A 20,969-nucleotide genomic window follows, 5' to 3' on the forward strand; every position below is an offset into this window, starting at 1 on the left:
CTCAGACCAGCTTATCAGATATTCTATCTCTCCCGTTCGGGGTCGAGCGATTATCGCCATCGGATCTTCTATCTCCCCCGTTTGGGATCGAGCGATCGTTATATCGGATCTTTTATCTCCCCCGTTCGGGGTTGAGCGATCGTCATATCGAATCTTCTATCTCCCCCGTTCGGGGTCGAGCGATTGTCACCATCGGATCTTCTATCTCCCCCGTTCGGGGTCGAGCGATCGTCACATATCAGACCATAAATTCATATTTCCTTATCTCCCCCGTTCGAGGTCGAGCGCCTTCACTGGTCACGGACCAGCATATCAGATATTTTATCTCCCCCGTTCGGGGTCTAGTGGTCTTCACTAGTCTCAGACCAGCATATCATATTTCCTTATCTCCCTCGTTTGGGGTCGAGCGATCTTCATTGGTCTCGGACCAGCTCGTCGGATCTCATATCTCCCTTGTCCGGGGTCGAGAGGTCTTCATTGGGCATGTAGCATTAGAGCAGCTTATCTCCTCCGTTCAGGGTTGAGCTATCTCCAATGGTTGCGAACGAGATTATTGGGATCGAGTGGTCTTCACTAGTCTCGGACCAGCATATCATATTTCCTTATCTCCCCCGTTTGGGGTCGAGTGATCTTCACTGGTCTCGAACCAACTCGTCGGATCTCATATCTCCCCCGTCTAGGCTCGAGAGGTCTTCATTGATCACGTAGCATCAAAGCAGCTTATCTCCCCCGTTCGGGGTCGAGCTATCTCCAATGGTCACAAACGAGAGTATTGGGGGCGAGTGGTCTTCACTGGTCTCGGACCAGCATATCATATTTCCTTATCTCCCCCGTTCGGGGTCGAGCGATCTTCATTGATCTCGGACCAGCTCGTCGGATCTCATATCTCCCTTGTCCGGGGTCGAGAGGTCTTCATTGGTCACGGAGAATCAGAGCAGCTTATCTCCCCCGTTCGGGTTCGAGCTATCTCCAATGGTCGCGAATGAGAGTATCTCCGTTGGTTTCGGGCCATAATATCTCATAGGCTTTGCGCCCGTTCGGCTCACGACTTTCATTTCTGTGCACATTCGATTTTGCATGCGATGCGCCCGCTCAGCTCACGACTTTCGCACCCATGCGCCTTCGACTCACGGGCTATACTCCAGTTCAGTTCACGTGTGATGCACCCGTTCAGCTCACGACTTTCATCTTTACGCACTCGATTTCACGAGCTATGTTTTCGCTCAGTTTTTGGGCTTCACTCTTGCCCAGCGCTGCTTCGTCTCTTGCTCGGTATTCGCCTATGCACTCACTTGGCGTTCGGTTGAGAGCTTGCCTGGTAGTCGCTTGACACTATTCTTCGTTGCTCTGTCGACACTTTGATAGCCACTTGATCCTTCGCTTGATCGTCCACTTAGCCACGTGCTTGCTTCGTTCGACATCATTATGGTTGCCCGGTCGACATTTTACGGTCACCATGTATGCATTTCGAGATCGCCCAATCACATTTTACAGCCATCCAGCTGACATTTTTCAAGGCTAGTCCTTCCGACCGACTGGCAAACATTTTCTCGGTCACGCGCTCGACACCGTCCACCCGACATTTATCCACCCAATCGACATCCTTCCGATCGCCCGAGCGACATCTTCGCGGTCGCGCGCTCGGCATCGCTCGTCTGCTCGGTCTAATCGTTGTCCCACATGTTGCTCGATCTATTATCATTTTACTCGTCGCTCGCTTGACGTTTTGTCGTTCGCTCAACATCGGCTCGATTATCGAATTGGTATTATTTCTCGTAGTTTGCTCGGTGTCGTTACCATCTCATGTGGCATCATTACTATAGCGACCGCTCGCGTGTCATTATATGATGGGTTCAATGATTTGATTCGGTTATCGGGAGTGAGTCAGCCTTTGTGATAGACTGTCTAGTCAGTCGAATTCGCACCTCCTTCGACTAGATTTAAAGGGGAGACTTGTGATACAGATGAAGCTGGGGCATGAGAGTAATTAGGGAAGAAGGGAAGGCCATTTTGGTCTTTGGAGAGAGGGAGGGTTTATGTTTTAGTGGAGGGCACTGTTCACGGGAGAAGGGGGCTCGTCTCGCGTTTTTGGGTTCGTCGCCAAGAGGACCCTCTTCCTCCCTCCTCACCGGCGCCGATGCCGGTCATCGGTCGACTCCTCCCACCATCTCTCTTCTTCCTTCTTCTCTGGACACATGGCGGCTATCAAGAGTAGAGGGGCTGGATGCTTGGGTCTTCCATCGCCGCCGAGCACAGAGGTTTTGAGCTACTGTCGTCGCCCATTTTACCGACGACCGACGCCACTCCTACTCAGCGTATCTAGCACTGACCATCTCCGGCCAGCGAGGCCGCCCTTTCTTTTCTCTCCCCTCTCCTCTCTTCCTCTCCGAGATGGCGTCCGCCACAGCATCTAGTGGCTGCCATCGCAGCCGGTCGCTAGGACACGCCTCACCGTCGCCTCCCACCTCCGACAGCCAGCCGCCGCACCTCCTCCTCTCCTCTTCCTCATCTCCCCCCCCCCCCCCCCCTCCGGGGCTGACACCACCGAGGAGCAGCGTCGTCGCCTCCAGAAGTTGTCGTTGTTGTCTCCGACGACCACCATCGTAGCCGCCCCCGACGGCCACCGCCACCGCCGTCTCCAGCGGTCACTACAGCGATCTCCGGCGGCCACCGCCTCACCGCCTTTGGCGGTCACCGCTGTCGTCACCTCTAGGGATTGCCACAGCCGCCTCTAGCGGCCAACTTTGCCGCTTCCAGTGGCAGTCACCACATGCCGTCATCACCCTCCGGGCAGCCATCGCCCAGATATTTATGTTTTGTATTATTTATTTGATGCGACCTGCGAGCCAATAGAGTGGTCGGTCTGCAATCCATTATTGTATTCCGCCCTTCGTGCCCCTAGTCCGGCCTGCGAGCCAATGCTGTAGCTAGACCGCGCGCCGTTCTGCGGATCCATATCATGTTCGGCTTCGAGCCACTGGATCCAGCTACTCATTTGGTGGACATCTATCTACTCTCCAAGGTCGTGACGACTCAATCTGCATCACGACCAGCTCACCGATCCATCCGAGGGCGCCCCTCCGGGGCCAGGATACGTCACCGTACTCGTCTTGTATTTATTTAGTTATCTCATTATTCAACTACTTATATATACGTGGGACCTGTCTCGAGCATCGGGGTACCAGAGACCAGGGTGACCCGATCGCTGGTTGCAGGAAGTGTTGACCAGAGGACATCGGACGACTTGGTCAACACAGGAGACATTCCACCATCCGGGTCATTGAGATGCGGTCAACATTTCAGACACGTCACACTGGTAGGTTCGTCTTCTCAGCTTCCCGACAGGAACAATGTAGTTCGTTGCTGGATTTATTTTTTGTCAGTAAATCTGACTTATTATTGTCTAATTTTTTGGATGCAATTAGTTGCTGGATTTACATTAAGTGCAAGTGGTGTTGGTTTATGACTAGATGAAGCAAACATTATCTAGAATTCACCCCACATTATGATAATGTTTATACATGTGAAACTTTGCCACTTTTGGTTTTGTCAATTGGATGATATTTTGGATAAATTTGTTGAGATATGAATTATTTGTATACAGACTCTATTGGAGAGCATTCTTGTATTTCAATCAAATTGTATTACAATAGTATGATGAAAACTAGTGGGAAGAAGAAAGTATATAGAGGTGGGAGTGTTGAATTTTTTGATTATGCCGATATGGAAAAGATGGGAATAATTGATCTTGGGGTTTGCTAAGGAAGTAGGATGTACAGAGAAGCTGACTTTAGATTTTGGCACAAAATTGGAAGAACTTTGAATAATGGGAGATATGTGGACAATAATGAGACTACACTTGACATTAGGAATCATATTCCTAAAAACTTTGAAGTAGAAATTTATATAAAACATGTTTATGTTGTTACAATCAATCAGATAGATCCTGCTGATGGTTTAGAGAAAACAAAAGGACTTAAAGTGATGATAAATGGTAGTCAGAGTGAGGAAGACGATGATGAAGAAGATAGAGATGAATTTTATGATAATAACTTTGGTGTTAAGGAAGATGATGAATTGTTTGACGAATTCATTGATCCGGGTGTTAAAAATTAAGGGGGGGGGGGGGGAATCTAGGAAATCAGGGAGACATTTCTAATGAATTGTTATCAATAATACAAATAGATGAAGGGGATGATGGCTGTGTAGATAGTGATGGTTTGGGGAGTGCTGCTGAATCAGAATAAGATGATGATTCAAAAAGATTTATGATTTATGATCCGAATGTAGATTTCAAAAATCCTGAATTGAAACTTGGTATGATATTCAGTTCGAATGAAGAGATAAAGTTTGCGATAGAAAACCACTATATAAGACGAGGGAAGCTTGCAAGGTTTGTCAAATATGATAAAATTAGATTTCAGGGTGAGTGTCAAATTGAAAGCTATGGATGGAATATTCTCATCTCACCAATGAATAAAGATTCTTGTTGGCAAATAACGACATTGAAATCTACACATAGCAATTGCTATCAGAATCGTACCAGTAAAGGCATCACCTTAACCTAGTTAGGAACAACTTTTACAAAGAAATTTAAATCCAATCCTAAGTTGGGGACCAACGAGTTCAGGCAAGCGATATGCACTACTTTTAAGATAAATATTTCAAAGAAACAAGTTTATTTGACTAAGAGAAAACACTTAAGATAATTGACGGTAACATAGAAGAACAATTTAGCAAAATAAGAAATTATTGTGCTGAACTGAAGAGTTCTGATGTAGGTGCTTCAGTGATTCTAAAGTTGACAGAAGATGATGATGGTCCAAGATTTCAAAGACTTTATGTTTGCCTCTCCACCTGCAAAGAAGGTTTTAAAGAGGCATGTAGGCCTGTGATTGTGTTGATGGTTGTTTTCTGAAAAGCAAGAATGAGGGACAATTGTTGTTAGTAGTTGGGCTAGATTCAAATAATAACATTTTTCCTATTGCTTATGCCATGGTTGACAAAGACGAAAGATAGTTGGATATGATTTTTGCAACTATTGGACAATGATATTGGTTTGGAAAATCAATATGGTTGGACCTTTATGTCTAATAAACAAAAAGGTTTGATTCCTTCTTTTGAGCAGTTATTCCAAATGTTGAGAAGTGAGAATAGATTCTATGTGAGGCATCTCTACAACAACATGAAACACAATGACTTTAAAGGTGTGGCGGTTAAGAATCCTCTTTGGGTTGCTGCGAGAGTGACAAGAATTGAAGTGTTCAAAAGACAGATGGAAGAGTTGAAGAAAATTGATGAAAATGCATATCAGTGGTTAGCAAAAAAACCTGTGGTCTAGGTCACATTTTAGCATTATTCCTAAATGTGACATATTTATTAATAATATGTGTGAATGCTTCAACAACTTTATATTGGATGCAAGAGAAAAACCAATAATTCCATGTTTGAAACAATAAGAAATTTACTTATGGTTAGATTTCAAATGAATATACTGAGAAATGGAATGATGTAATTGTTGGTGCAAGGTGCACCAGAATCAAACCTGAGTTTTGATGTTGTCAAAGGTTCACGTTAAGTCTTGTTATGATATGATGATTTGGTTAAGTGTGCAGGCTATTTACTCAATCAGGAAAGCCCTAGTCACAGCCAGACAGTAAAGTCCAAACAGGTCTGGAGGACCCAACGTTTGGTAGGTAGGTTGAGGTAAATAATTAGAGGAGCGACAGTGAAGTCGGGTTCTAGAAGGGAACAACATAAGGTCGCTGATCCAACTGAAGAAACTAGGAAGGTTTCCAAGTTGAGATCAAGACAGTCCTAACTGTTATATTCATGCATATTACTACTCATGTATTATAACTGTGCTAACTTTGTTTTGCAAGAATACTATTGTTATATCGAATTAACTTTGGGTTGTAGAATCATATGACCCCTTGAACTTCAAAGGGTCATAACTTTTGACTCAGAACTCAGAATCATGCTCTGTCAGCGGCCACGCGTCCAACACTTAGAAACCTTCATTTTACCAAGGGTTCAATCGACTGAACAGGAGGTTCAGTCGACCAATCAAGGCATTTTATCAGTAGACCGAAAAAAGGTTTGGTCGACCGAACAGACAAATTTGGCAAAACAGATCAGACTCACAAACATAGTATCACAACATGATCGATCGACCGAAAATGAGGTTCGGTCGACCGAACAGTAAAAGTATTAATGGAGCATTAAGTGAGAATCTCGGGGAGAAGGGAAGTTCACCATTTGGTCGACCGAACAAGGTTATCGGTCGACCGAACCATTAAAGATCAGTTAATGCTCGAAGATCAAATCTCAACGAATCTCAGTACAGAAGGAAGGGAGCGGGTTTGGTCTACCGAACCTAGGGATTGATCGGCCGAACATCGACGATCTTATAAAAAGAAGCTCGAGGTCTGAGGCTGTACAACGCTTACTAATCATCTCAAAGCTCTCCTCTGCGCAAGCTGCTCGTGCTACAAGTCATCTACAACTCTTTAAGCTACTCCGTCCGAAAATACTGACCAAAGCTTCGACCTCAATATTTGTCGGTATATTTATTAGCTTTCATTGTAATTAACTCAAGTAAGATAGTAGGCTGTTACTATCTTACTCATCTTTTGTACGCATTGCTTCTTTCCAAAGTTTTCGGAAAGAAGAGACTTAGTGAATTGCCCATTGGTGCGGTCAAGGATTGCGGACCTTGGAGTAGGAGTCGACCTAGATTCGAACCAAGTAACCGAACGAGTTCTTCATTCTACCTTCCGCTGCACGACTCTATTTTCTAAAGTAAAAGAGAAGTTTAAAAGCACGATATTCAACCCCCCTCTATCGCACTCATCCGATCCAACTGTAATATGCCCTAAAATTAAGGCAGTGTTAGGAAAGAATTACTTGGAAGCATCTAGATATAGTCCCATGATGTTTGACGAGACACATTATCAAATCATTGGGCTAAACTAATAGTATTCTGTCGACTTATGTAGGATGATTTGCAGTTGTAGAAAATGGGATTTGACAGGAATCCCTTGCTCGCATGCTATTTGTGTTATTTGGTGTAAGAGAGAAGATCCAGAAGCTTATGTACATAGTTATTATAGTGTCGAGGCCTACAAACGATGTTATAGTGGATCAATCATGCCTATCAATGGACTAGATTTGTGGTCTGAATGTCATTTAATCCCTCCATTGCCATCGGTGTTAAACAAAGAGTTGGTAGGCTAGTAAAATTGAGAAGGCGGGATCCAGATGAATTACCAACTTCAAAACAAACAAAGCTGACAGGTTTGAGAAAAAACAACAAATACAAGAGTTGTGGTGAGATTGGTCATAAGATACCTAAATCCAATGATTTAGATACAACATCACATCAAGGCAAAGGGATAGAACATGAATTAGTACCACAAAAATATAATGAAATGGAGATAGATGATCATACACAATGCTAGATGAAGGAGAAAGAATCAATCCCACGAAAGAGGTAGTGCATGATGCATTAGTATCAAACAAAAGAGAAAAGCTACAAGTTATCAAATTTTATACATATTAGAAAAGCATAATGTGTATTACTTACTTTGTTCATAGTAATATACTTTTTGTTTTCGATTATCATGATTATTTACAGGTTATACGACAAAAGATAACTTAAGTGAAGATTAAGGGCAGCTCTAACACGATACCATCAATCAATGTAAGTGAAATAGAATTGTATTTGATTACTTGTTTTAATTGGATGGATTTTAGTTTCTGAAAATTTTATGTTTAAGGTGAAGCAAGTATTCAATGAGCAAAATAATGTTTTGTGAAAGATGGAAAGAACTTTGTGACGTTATCAGGATTACAGACTTCATTGGACAACCAACAAAAGAAAACACAAGCAGAATAGTCAAGTGTATCAATTACCAAGCAGATATTGTAGTTGTTATTTGTCTATTTTAGGTATTATTGTTGGTTATACTTAATTAGTGCTGTTCAAGTGTGTTGGATTTGTTATTGTTATTTGAATATCAAGCAGACTCTTTTTTGGTTGAAATATTGATATTATGTTGCTTCTATGTAAATGGTAGTGTGTTGTTTTCATTCTGATGTACTTTATTTTGGTTTAATTGATGTACCTTATTTTAATTTCGTGTTTTTTCTCTTATTTTGTGTTAATGTTATAATTGTAAGATTAATTTTTAGAAAAGGAGGCACTCCTTCATCAACAACTAACATCCAAATAAACAGAGGGACGATCTTGAGACATTTTTTAAAAGTTAAAGCATGTATTTGCCACATAAAAAAGAAGAGGGACTAAGTTGGGACAGTGAGTAAACTAGAGGAACGAAATCGAGTGTATTTGGCGCATGAAACAGAAGAGGGATTAAGTTGAGACATAGAGTAAACTAGAGGGACAAAATTAGGTTTTACCCCACATAAAGTGTTTAACTTCAAATTAATAGTCTTTTTCACATGGAAGTTTACAAAGTTTCTCTATTAATGGACAAATTCGGTCTACCTTGGATCTTGATCCAACTCTTGAGCTCCTGAGATTGTGGCGCTGCCATCATTTCCATCATTTGCCGCTAGCGCACAGCCACAGGTTCTATCAGTTGACATGGATTTTTTTTTTTTAAAATTTTTTGAAACAGGGGAATGTTTGAAATAAGTAGAAAGAATAAACGTACATTTAAATGTTTCTCCATGAGCAAAAATGAGCATTCAACTGCACCATTTATATACAGAGAAACTTCACTCTAGTTACCTTCGAATTCAATTGAATTCCTATATTTTTGGGAATGACTACGCCCTCAGTTTGTCCCGCCAGCATGTGCACTGTGTTAGCCGATACCATTCCAGATAACACTCACTTCTACTTTTATATAGCATGAGGATGACCTGATGGAGTAGCTACTTTTTTTGAGATGCTCCAAATCATAGCCTGAGCAAGTTTGATATAGGCTGCCATGCAAGAAGCCATGGCTTCTTGCACGAGGGTAGTGCAAAATTGAGTTCAAACATCTCCTTGGTCATGTTTCCTCCCTCACAGAAACCTACCAGCCGAGCCACTATATCAGCACTTGCTTCAGTGTGGGCTATATCATTCGGATCCGTCCACAGCTTGTTCACCAGCTGAAGCTTTCTCTGCTTCCCATCGAGGGGCACTTGCCACTTGATGTACAACCGCTGTCGCTCATCCTCGGTCAATCTTGATTGCATCCTCTTTGCAAGGAACTCTCTTTCATGTCTCAAGGCTTTAATACTGCAATGTGAACAAAAGAAGCCAGAGTTGAAATTATACTAGAATAAAAAATAGGTATAAAAAAACTGTGAAGCAATAATGATGGAAAAATTTTCAAACCTTGACGATAGAGAAATTATGGAGTCATCCCCCAATTGAGCAGGACTTGCATTACCAACTTCAGCAAAATGTTGTTCCAGCCATATCAATCTTCTAACCTCTACTTCAATGTATATCTGATCAGCTGTGTCACCTCTGAATAGCAAATAAAATTGGGTGCGGTGTATTATTGATACATGGCAAATATCCCATAAAATAATAATCTGACGCATTTGCTCCTCGAATCTGAGCTTCCATGCATCAGGGGATTTCTCTAGATCCGACATATTATCATCACTCTCCGCCGCATCAAATCCAGCAGACTCGTTTGCTTCGAGTTCCAACACCTGAGCCCATTAAAATCAAGCCAGCGTTTACAAAATATTCTTTATAGAAAACATTAAAAATTGAGATGAAGAGTCAGTTTTGAGACCTGGCAAACCAGAAGCTGTTTTTGATACTGAAGCTTAGCAACTCGTTCTTTTAGTTCTGTGACATATGCTCTTATGCTCCTCACATTTTCTTCTGCAGCATTCTGGAACATTTGTTGCATCTTTTTCATGTTTACAGAACTGGAACGATGATAGCGTGGCGTACCATCCCTTGATGAGATATCTCCTCCATCTTCACTCTTCGATGGAGTAGCTTTCTCTGAAACTGAAATGTTCTCGTGGAATTCAGTGTCAGTTTCCGGTACCCTGTTCTCCAATTCAGATTCCAATACCTGCCGGGAGGCTGACAAAGGAGAGCATGGTGCTCTTATAAGATGAGGTCGGTTAACATTGCTACTCATGGTCAAAGGAAGCATCTTCTTCTTTTTGATTTGAGACTTTAAAGTTTTTGGAGTTGCATCATCAAACTGATTATTGCTGGGAAGGGACATCACCAACTTGTCTAAAGACTTCTGGACATTTTCTAATTTCTCCTCAAGACTGGCAATGGAACTGCCCTGTGTGTGGAGTCTTGTAATTTCTTCTTTAAGGTTTGCTCCACCATTCTGGTTGGTATCCATGCTGCAAGTGCCAACCTCTTTACCTGGAGACTTAAAGGCACGCATTTCTCGAATTTCTACTTGAAGTTTGGCAATAGTTTCAGCAGCATCTTGGTTACCTAGCCTATGACAAGCCACCTCTTTCTGCAAAACCTCTAGAGCTCTATTAGCCTCCTCTCCAAGCTGCTCTTGTAACTGCTCAAGTTTTCGAATTTCATGAACAAGCATGGATGGGATAGTTGATGATTGTCTCATTGGGTTCCTTGTCCGTTCTGCCTTTCTGTGACTTTTGTCGCTTGCATTTGGTGACAATCCAGAAAAGGTGAGAGATTTTACTACTCGACGGGGTGATGAATCGAATGGATTTAACCCTTGAGGAGGTGAATCAAATGGATTCAAACCCTAAGTTGAATACCAGATATAAATCCACAGATTAGGATTGCAACAGATACAACAGCAAACGCCTATTAGAATAGAAATTCTTAGCATTACCTGACAATTACTCAGTTTCCGACGCAATTCATTCAATTGGGATTGGGCAAGGTCCCTTTCTCTTTTCAGTGTTTTCATTTCCATTTCCATCTGGAAAAAGTTCGTTCTCATGACTTTGTACTTTTAATCATGACGCGTCGAAGATCAAATGGGATTTTGATTCAGTATAATTACCTGCTTAATTTGCAACTCTTTCTCAATCAAAAGAGCTTCTGAGCTTGCGGAAGCTTCTGGTGTGCGCAATTCTGCTTCAAGTCTTGCGACTTCCTTCTGCAGCTGTTTAACCAACTGTTTTTCGGAAACAACCTGATTGAAAAAAAAAAAATCACAACATTTAGAAGGAAAAGCGGATGCACTCAACACAGATGCTAAATAAGTATCCAAGTGTCAATATTTGTACCACATTCACTTGTGCCGTGTTCGTCACTTCCTTAGCACAAGTTGCAAAAAATAATGTATTTCGAGATTGTTCCACATGACCTAGTGCTGGACTCATAGTGCAAATTATAGCAGTCCTTGCATTCCCTCCTAGAGAGCTCTGCAATATACGCGTCAGCTTTGAATTTCTATATGGAATATGTGCACCTCTTTTCCCTTGACTGCACCGCAAAAAAGAGATTCACATCAAATCGTCAACCCTGTCTGACATTGTTTTGCTATAACTATTAATGAGACAATTACTTTTATTTGTGGGGCGCACAGATCCTCTGACCATAGTTATCATCAATTACTTTTATTTACTACAAGAAACAACTTGAAGTAAAAGAGTATTAAAATGCAGAGCCATATCAAAAAGGGTTTTCTTATTATTTTATACAGATAATAAATTTGGTTCTTTCATTTGTTTTGTGTATGCGGCCATGTGATTGTCAATGAGCAATACTTCAGTTCACATGAGGAATTATAATTAAAATGCTTACCTAGCGTTTCTCATCAATTATGAACAAGTGATGGAGTAAACACCTCATGTGACTTGTAAGTTGGATTTCAGTTTACAACTGAAGATATCACCTACTAACTCTCCACTAGCAAATCATGATCACAAGAAAATTAATTTCTGCTAAAATACCAAATTTGCATTTATTGGAGAAAGTAATGCTTTTATTATTTCGAGCTAGTAAGTTAATGCCATTTTTCTCTGCTAGATATGCAACTTTCCATTCCAATTACCTAATATATTGCCATACCAAGTACACAGTATAGATTTTCACAACCATTCAGTTGCAGACAAATGACTGACAGAAAGTTATGTGTGCGTCTTTATGTTCTTTACCACTTCTACAATCTTAGAAACATAGAATTTGACACCACAAGCTGTCATTTTCCTTGAAAAGATTAATCATCCGAAGACCAAGCGTTTAGGTCGACATAATTAAGTAAACTGTAATGCTAACAAACTTGAAGTAGAAAATTAAGAGGAAGCACTACCTCAAGGTTCTGATAACTGTTGTAAGATTCAACAGGCTACGATTTATATGACACCCTTCCTTGAGCCTAGCACCACTTGCGTGGGTTTGCCCGGCTCTCTCACTTCCTGCAAGGTCCACAAAATTCTGCAGGGGCGAAATTCTGATCACAATATCCAAGAACACAGGACATAACCATCAAAATAAGGTAAAAATAACTCACCAAGTTTGCGACAAAAGACTTAACACAGTCTGAATTCTCACGCATAACACTTTCCACTGTCTGCGGAACAAAAAATGCATCAGCTTGTACTATGAATTTTCTGAAGTCTTTACCAACCTAAAAATCCAGCAGAAAAATGTTATTAGACTTACCAGTCTTATTATCTGGTGTGACCTGGAACTTGCATCATTCAAGGCAGTTTCACCAACTTGCCTTTGTGCTGTAAGCATTGGAATTTTAAATCAGTGTGCTTGACGTTGACACAAGTTGCTAGAAAAGAGAAGATGTATTAACCTTCACATATTCCAATTAGATGTCTCAAATGCTGACAATCTTTTGCTGTTTCTTCCTCCAACTTATCAACAATAGTTCCTCTCTGCGCACATGGTGTTACATGCTTAATTCCATAAGAACAATGCAGAGATTACAATTAGATAAAATAAACAGTGAAGTACCTCAGGATCATCTAGCAAGCGAAGGGGACCAGAATCTGGCTTAAGAAGATCCCTCACTATCTCATTATATATCTCCATAGCCGAAATTTTGACAGTAAAGTCCCTCTCTGGTGTCTAAATCTCATCAAGACAATAAAAACATAAAAGTTTGAAATGCAAACATGAAAGACTAAGTCATACATATGATTCAAGATCGTTACATTATGTATGTGCTTGTAAATGTCATTAACAGCATTTTCAGCTATCCCTCTCATGGTATATGTTTTTCCACTGCTAGTCTGCCCATAAGCAAAGATTGTAGCTGCAGATACAATAGTAGTGTCACCGCAAGAGATTTAAAACATTCTACACACTAAGTATTAATTAAAAAGAATGAATCTCATGATGTATACCATTAATTCCTGTTAGTGCTGACAATGCAACATCCTTAGCTCCTTCTTCATAGACTGTGTCAGTTAAACAGGAAGGTCCAAAAACCCTGTCTGGCATAATAAGTGAATAATGTGAGTACATCCATATTACAAATAACACATTAAAGTAGTTGCAGATAGATACTCATTATGCAATTAAAGTAATACGAACTAGAATATCTTAAAATTCGTGAATGTGTACCAAAGGTATATGAAGTTGGTAAATTGGAGCGATCCTGAGCTGACACCTTGAACACAACTTTGTTATCATCAACACATTCCCATGCTTCCTGGTCTTTAAGTGATAGCTCCTTTTTACTCAGAGGCCTAACACGTACAGTGACAAAAATCTTCTCTTCTTTTACTTTTGAACCTCCAGGAGTACAGATTGGCACCTTTTCAATCTTTGAGGCTGGTGTACTAGGTGGCCGAGCTGATGCCATCATTGTAAATAACCAGTTGGGCTATTGTAAATGTTTGCCTTTATAGAAGGTAGAGAAGAACCTTCTCCTGCAACACCGAACCAAACCAGATGTATTCCAGGATGATTAGGGAATGTAGTAACTTGCTAGCCATTAGTTGTCAATGCAACATATGCAAAAAGTGAACAGTCGAGAAAGATGAGAGTTTAAGTTATCACTAAACAATGATCAAAGAGTTTAATCTTACAGACGAGCATGCATTATGTTAGTGATTCAATTTAAACTTACAAAGAATCATTTTGTTAGCGAGCCACTCGAATGGAGGTACATTTTAGATCAACATAACAGTTCCACAGTGATCGACCATGAAACAAATCAGCACCGAAAGAAAGATGGGAGAAAAATCACATCCTCGGTCCCGGAGTAGTCTGGATAGACAATATTAGACCTAGCGCCAGGCTTTCTTTTGTAGCTAAGTGAACCAGATGGCAAACCAGCTAAAGATTACAAGAAACTAGCAGCGAAACTGACAAATTAAAGAAAGAATCTAAAATAATCAAGAGCCGGAACTTCACCCAAAATTCGATGCCGCCGCGCCGTTCCAACCCGCGGCTCGAGGACGGCGAGATCGCGGAGACTAATAGCCGACGCGAGTGAAAGGAAACGATACCCTCTGCAGCAGAACACCCCTGTAGTTCAGTAACGTGCCAAACCCTAAGGTCGTTTGGGCGAATGCAAGAACAGATCCGTCATCCTCCACCCACAAATCAACAGAACAATTCCCGACAATACATCACATAAAGGGGAGCACAATGCACCTTGGTATGGGTCCGTCCGTCCACCTCGTTCGCCGCTGCTCAACACCGGATCCGAACCACAGGCTTCCGAGCGGCGATGACAAGAAGAAAAAGAGAGATCAAAGGTATTTTGTTCGCGATCAATCGACGAATAATAGAAGAGAGAGAGAGAAGTGGCCGTTTGAAATCGGGGCAGGGACAACGGCTAGTTCCGGGATTAAGTGCGCGTCGACCGATGAGGCAAAGCTAAACCGTCAGCGCCGAGTTATAATTATGAGCCCCGTGGAATCTGCCTCACGAGTCACGCCGCGCCCGACTGTTCACTTCAGTCTCGGAGACGAACAAAGTTTGTTTTGATCTTTCTCCTTTTATCAATTTAGGAAATAGGAGGATTTTGAAATGGATGAATAATTTAATTTTCATTCATGTGTTTTTTAAAATTATTTATTTAAATATTTTATCACTATATGACCTCTAAATGCAACCATACTTCTATTTTAATTTTATTAAAGTAATCTTATAATCACCAAAGTAAACAATGCTTACTTTTGTCAGTTAGTGGTAAAAAAAAACTTAATTATGAATATTCACTTTTTAAAATGGTAATTAATTATTAATTAAGTTGACCTAAAATTAATAAAGCGAATGGTTTTATTAAAGTAAATAGCTTTCGTTGATTTAAGAATGGTAGATGTAGATTTATAATTATGATTGCTTAAGTGAAGGACAAATATTCATTTATAATTTGTCCCAGGGCAAAGTATCATGGTTAGATTCTTATAGATCAGATGAAGTTTAAAACCCAGCTATGAGAGGATGAATTTCCAAATGTATTTCTCCAATTTTATTACGTGAAATTCAAAAATTATGTTCACTTTAAAAAATGCATTTTAAAAGGTAAACCAATTTGATAATTAATAAAGAAAGTTTATTTGATGACTTTAAAAATAAAAAAATGTTTCTTTATTATTTTCTTCTATAAAGCATGTGTCAATTAAATAAAATTCAAAGTGATTACAATATCATTTATAATCTGATCCTGTCTGAACTAGGAGTCAACGGACGCTGGGGACGTGGCGCTCCCTGCTGGATCCTTGAGTGCTCCGGCGAACCTGCAACAGAACCGAGCCGGGGGGGTGTCCCGGCGACGGCCCTCCGACGCTCAAGTCAGGCGAGGAAATAGCAAAGAGGTGGCTTCAGAGATCCAGACGCGCGTACCTCCGGTGAAGAAATGGAGGCCTTATATAGAACTATCGAAAGAGCCCAGGCACGTCAATCGAAGCAGTCATCTGCTTTAGACCATACCCAAGTATGGGCCTGTCAGAAGAGCATATATGAGACCATACTGCTACTGTATCCACCTCTCCCTGATGTGACGGCGGGATCTTCCATCGTGCAATCTCGTGTACGGCCTTATCATCAGACGTGCCTTCTCTGACATCCCATATCTCGAGACAAGCGCATAGGCCGCTACCTTTGTACCCTCGGCCCTTAGGTCCCAGCCGAGCGGACTCCTGCTCGGCCCTTAGCTCCTCCTGCCTTGGCGTCAGAAACCCAAGCCCATGGATGGGTTATCTATAGCTCCGCTCGGACCATTATCCGTTGGGCCGGCCCTCCATTCTTACCGCCGGATCACTTGCCTTCCCTTCAAGTCTAGTCGAAGGAGGCAGTGAGTCCGACTGACTGGACTATGTGTCCGAGCGGGCGGTCGTCGCCTTTCCGTTGCTTGTAGTATCCGTGGGGCCGTTCAGCCCTTCATCCAAATTCAGCCGTTCGGCTCTTCATTCCGGTTGTCTTGTCGCTCAACATGGGTGTTTGCTTGTCTAGATCTTCTCGAAAATCACGCAAATCCTTTTCATTAAGTCGAAGCATGCGCGGTATGGGCGCATTAATTGTGCCTGGCGACGGAGCGCCACGTGGCTCCTCTTGCGCGGCGGTGATGATCCGTACGATGGGACGCTGGCTATTTCGAAACGGACGGCTAGATGATGACTTCGTCTTCCGTGACCTGCATCCAACGGACGAGGCCGACCAGCCTCATTCGTATAAAGCCCTCGTCTTCTCTGTTTCACGCCGCATTTTCTGTTTCATCGCGAATTTTCAGTCGAAGGTGCCCGCTGCTGCTGCATCATTCCGGTCGTCCCAGCTTTCGCCTCTCGGTGGTCTTCGGCTCTTTGGTGATCCTTTCTGTCCACCTTCCCTCAGTAAGCTTCTCCCCTCCCCTTACTAGGCCCTCCCAACTTGTTCTACCTTCTTTGCTCCCATTCCTTCGATTTCTCGCTGTCTTTTTGCTCCTTCGAGATGGCAAGCTCCTCTGAACCCGCTGTTGGAGTTCATGGCCCTTGGTACCTGACTATGGAGAGCCGATTTGATGAGGAGGGCGCTCGGCGCCTTGTTCGGACGTATGAGATTCCCGATAACTATGAAATAGTTGTAGCCGACCCGTCTGACCGGCCCCATGACCCGCCGATCGGCACCGTTTGTTTCTTTTTAGACCAATTTCAGGGCGGCCTTAGATTTCCTACTCATCCCTTTATTTTGGAGGTTTGCAATTATTTCCGTATCCCGCTCGGCCAACTTGTGCCGAATTCCTTTAGGCTGCTGAGCGGGGTAGTCGTCCTCTTTAAGCTGCATAGTATCCCTCTTGACCCCAAAATATTCCACTTCTTTTTCTACCCTAAACAATCCGAGCCGGGCACCTTTATCTTCCAAAGTAGAATAGGCTTTAGATTTTTTGATAATATGCCGACCTCCAACAAACACTGGAAGGAGTTTTTCTTCTACATCCGACTTCCCGAGCGGCCAGCATTCCGAACCAAATGGCAGACCGCTGTGCCGACTCAGCCGGAGCTCGGCAAGTTCAGAAGCAACCCAGCCTATCTTCATGCGGCGAACTGGTTATCCGGTCAGCGATACAAGATCGACCAGTTGCTTCTCAAGGGGGTGTTGTATATTTTCGGATTGTCTCCCGTTCGGGCAAATCTCCCCATCCGCATGAGTAAGGATTCTTTACTCTTAGTCTTTTTTGTCTAATTGATTTTAATTTCTTTTACTGCAGCTGAAGTCATGTGGCGCTCCAAGGCCACCGATCACCTGAAGTTGAAGTCCGTGGAAATCGAAGCGGCGACTAAAAGAGAACTCGCCGAGCGGGGTCTTATCCCCAGCCGCCCGGCAGCTACAGGAGAGGGGGGGACGCAGTCTGCCCCTGAAACAGAAGTCACCTCAGCCGCTTCAACGGAGGTTGAGGCGGATCCTGTTTCCTCTGCTCCAGCAGAGCTGGGAGTCCCCCAGGTCGGGGATCCCCCACTGGAAGTTCGGCGGAAACGTCGAAGAGACACCAGCCTTCCGACTCAAGGCGAACCACAAGCGCCGATCGGGGTACATTCTCCTGACCATACACCGCCGCAGATCGGGACCCCTGTGGCTTCGCCTACCGCACGACCCTCAGGCTCTCCTCCCCAAACTCGTCGCCGCTTACGTCGGTTGGGCGAAACTTCCACCATGGGGAGTCCTCGCATCAGGCGGCCGCGACTGAAGAAGCGCCGTCCGGCCATCCGACCATCAAAACTACCCTCCGATTCCCATCGGAGGAATATTTACTGTCTTCTGATCGGCCATCAAGCCCCGTCCATGAAATAACCCTGACGGGCCCGCTCGCCAAGCTGTTCGAGGACGCCCAGATTCAAGTGGCCCTCATGACGCCTAAGCAGCTCGGCGATAACAACATGCAGCAGGCCACTCAGGTAAATTCATTTTTCTTTCTGTGCTATGCTACTGTCCAGTTCCTCATTCTATTATTTCCCTTATAGCGCTGGGCTGAGCAAATCGCCACTAGCCATCGGCTAGCCGAGCTGGAGGATCTCCTGGAGAAACTCCAAGTGTCAGGGGGTCCATCGGCCGAGCGGGAGAAACAAACCCTCGAGGCCGAACAGAAGAAGGCTGCCGATCTGGCTGCGGAGGTGACCCGACTCGAAGACTTGGTGAAGAAGCGAGACGGGGACGTGAAGCGCGCCAGTAGCCGGAAGAGGCGGGCGATTGCTGATCTGGATAAAATGAAAGTCGAAGTCCGGGCCCTAGATCAGCAATCTAAGAAACTAGAGGCCGATCTGAATGCCGAGCGGGAGATCCGTTCGGTAGAGCGCACAAAGGCCGAGGTGGACTTGAAGGCTGTTCAAGACACCTTAACCGCTTCCCGAGCGGCACTTAGAAAATATAAAGAGGGAGAGCCGAGTCGCCTAGCTGCAGCGCGCCAAGAATACCTCCACTCGGAGAGGTTCGGCGTAAAATTCGGTGGCAACGTCTCTTCCACCTTCGCCGAAGCGGTCAAAGTCACGATGACATACTTGAAGAAAGGGGGCCACCTTCTCGAGGGAATGCATATTCCCGCCTCCGACCTGGCGGCCATGATTGATGATATTCCGGACGCCTTCTTCAACTTTGAAGATCCTGAGTAAGGCGGGTTATTTCAAGTACCTTCTGTATTTCATCCGCTCGGCGGATGTAAAATTTTTGTACCTGCCGTTCGGCGCAATTCTTCTAATGAAACGCTGCTCCCTTGCTTGTTTTCCTACTCATCGTCCTTGATGTTCTTTGGTTTGCTTATCGTTGATACTTATAGTCAGTCCTGCTCGTAAGAGTTCTTCTTCACGCGTCCGATCGGCTTGGCATATTGCATAGAGCTAGAGCGAGGTGGCCTACTCTCTTTGCATGTATCCTGCCTTTGTGAAGTCCACAAAGCCGAGTATCGAAGGACTAACTCCCAATCGGGCCTGAACGTTTTAATATTTGTAGTTTCCACGATTTCTTACTCTGGAATTCGTTATTCCGCTCGGTTTTTATAGTCGGTCGGCGCGGCTCTCGATTTTTAACGACGGGGCTCGTCGATCTTTCCGCTCGGTTTTATAGCCGGTCGGCGCGGCTCTCGATTTTTAATGTCGGTGCTCGACGGCGCGGTTATTTATAGCCGGTCGGCGCGGCTCTCGATTTTTAACGACGGAGCTCGTCGGCGCGGATATTTATAGCCGGTCGGCGCGGCTCTCGATTTTTAACGACGGAGCTCGTCGGTGCGGATATTTATAGCCGGTCGGCGCGGCTCTCGATTTTTAACGTCGGTGCTCGACGGCGCGGTTATTTATAGCCGGTCGGCGCGGCTCTCGATCTTTAACGACGGTGCTCGTCGGCGCGGATATTTATAGCCGGTCGGAGCGGCTCTCGATCTTTAACGACGGTGCTCGTCGGCGCGGATATTTATAGCCGGTCGGAGCGGCTCTCGATCTTTAACGACGGTGCTCGTCGGTCTTTCGCTCGGGATTTATAGACGCCGGCTCGTCTCTCGATTTTTAACGTCGGTGCTCGACGGCGCGGTTATTTATAGCCGGTCGGCGCGGCTCTCGATGTTTAACGACGGTGCTCGTCGTCTCTCGATTTTTAACGTCGGTGCTCGACGGTCTTCCGCGCGGATATTTATAGCCGGTCGGCGCGGCTCTCGATTTTTAACGTCAGTGCTCGACGGCGCGGTTATTTATAGCCGGTCGGCGCGGCTCTCGATGTTTAACGACGGTGCTCGTCGGTCTTTCGCTCGGGATTTATAGACGCCGGCTCGTCTCTCGATTTTTAACGTCGGTGCTCGACGGCGCGGTTATTTATAGCCGGTCGGCGCGGCTCTCGATGTTTAACGACGGTGTCCGCTCGGGATTTATAGACGCCGGCTCGTCTCTCGATTTTTAACGTCGGTGCTCGACGGCGCGGTTATTTATAGCCGGTCGGCGCGGCTCTCGATGTTTAACGACGGCGGTTATTTATAGCCGGTCGGCGCGGCTCTCGATCTTTAACGACGGTGCTCGTCGGTCTTCCGCTCGGGGATTTATAGACGCCGGCTCGTCTGCGTCCCGACTCTTGGTCGGTCGCCCGGGAGGTTTATAGTCGCCGGTCCGACTGCGACCCGACTCTTGGTCGGTCGCCCGGGAGGTTTATAGTCGCCGGTCCGACTGCGGCCCGACTCTTGGTCGGTCGCCCGGGAGGTTTATAGTCGCCGGTCCGACTGCGGCCCGACTCTTGGTCGGTCGCCCGGGAGGTTTATAGTCGCCGGTCCGACTGCGGCCCGACTCTTGGTCGGTCGCCCGGGAGGTTTATAGTCGCCGGTCCGACTGCGGCCCGACTCTTGGTCGGTCGCCCGGGAGGTTTATAGTCGCCGGTCCGACTGCTAGCGAAGTGGTGGAGGAAGGCCGTTCGGAAGTCCTTGAAGCTAGTGATAGATCCGTCCGGCAGCCTCCGAAACCACCGTTGAGCCGATCCCGAGAGAGTTGTAAGGAAGACGCGGCACTTTACTCCATCTGTATACTGATGGAGTGTAGCTGTGTTATCAAATTTACCCAGATGATCATCTGGGTCCGTTGTTCCGTTGTACTCTCCGATCGTCGGAGACACGTAATGCTTGGGCAAA

The 20,969-nt window shown here is 44.5% G+C and overlaps 1 protein-coding gene across 4 annotated transcripts; it reads right to left on the minus strand.

Moving 5' to 3' along the window:
- Nucleotides 1-8,913: 8,913 nt before the first annotated feature.
- On the minus strand, nt 8,914-14,743 carry LOC122030192 (kinesin-like protein KIN-7A). 4 transcript variants are annotated; one of them, XM_042589363.1, is made up of 16 exons: nt 14,549-14,743; nt 14,306-14,403; nt 13,511-13,818; nt 13,291-13,380; nt 13,099-13,199; nt 12,899-13,012; nt 12,738-12,819; nt 12,596-12,663; nt 12,444-12,503; nt 12,243-12,367; nt 11,215-11,413; nt 10,989-11,120; nt 10,815-10,904; nt 9,765-10,724; nt 9,353-9,678; nt 8,914-9,253 (listed from the first exon to the last, which is right to left on the minus strand). In XM_042589363.1, the coding sequence occupies exons 3-16, from the start codon at nt 13,752-13,754 to the stop codon at nt 8,926-8,928; spliced, it is 2,919 nt and encodes a 972-aa protein (XP_042445297.1). In that variant the 5' UTR covers nt 13,755-13,818; nt 14,306-14,403; nt 14,549-14,743; the 3' UTR covers nt 8,914-8,925. The 4 variants fall into 4 exon arrangements, with proteins under 4 accessions (XP_042445297.1, XP_042445294.1, XP_042445293.1 ...); XM_042589360.1 differs by having other exon boundaries at nt 14,306-14,419; nt 14,549-14,742; XM_042589359.1 differs by having other exon boundaries at nt 14,306-14,444; nt 14,549-14,742.
- Nucleotides 14,744-20,969: the final 6,226 nt, after the last annotated feature.

This window comes from Zingiber officinale, chromosome 10B, assembly GCF_018446385.1.
Source record: "Zingiber officinale cultivar Zhangliang chromosome 10B, Zo_v1.1, whole genome shotgun sequence".
NCBI classification, from domain to species: domain Eukaryota; kingdom Viridiplantae; phylum Streptophyta; class Magnoliopsida; order Zingiberales; family Zingiberaceae; genus Zingiber; species Zingiber officinale.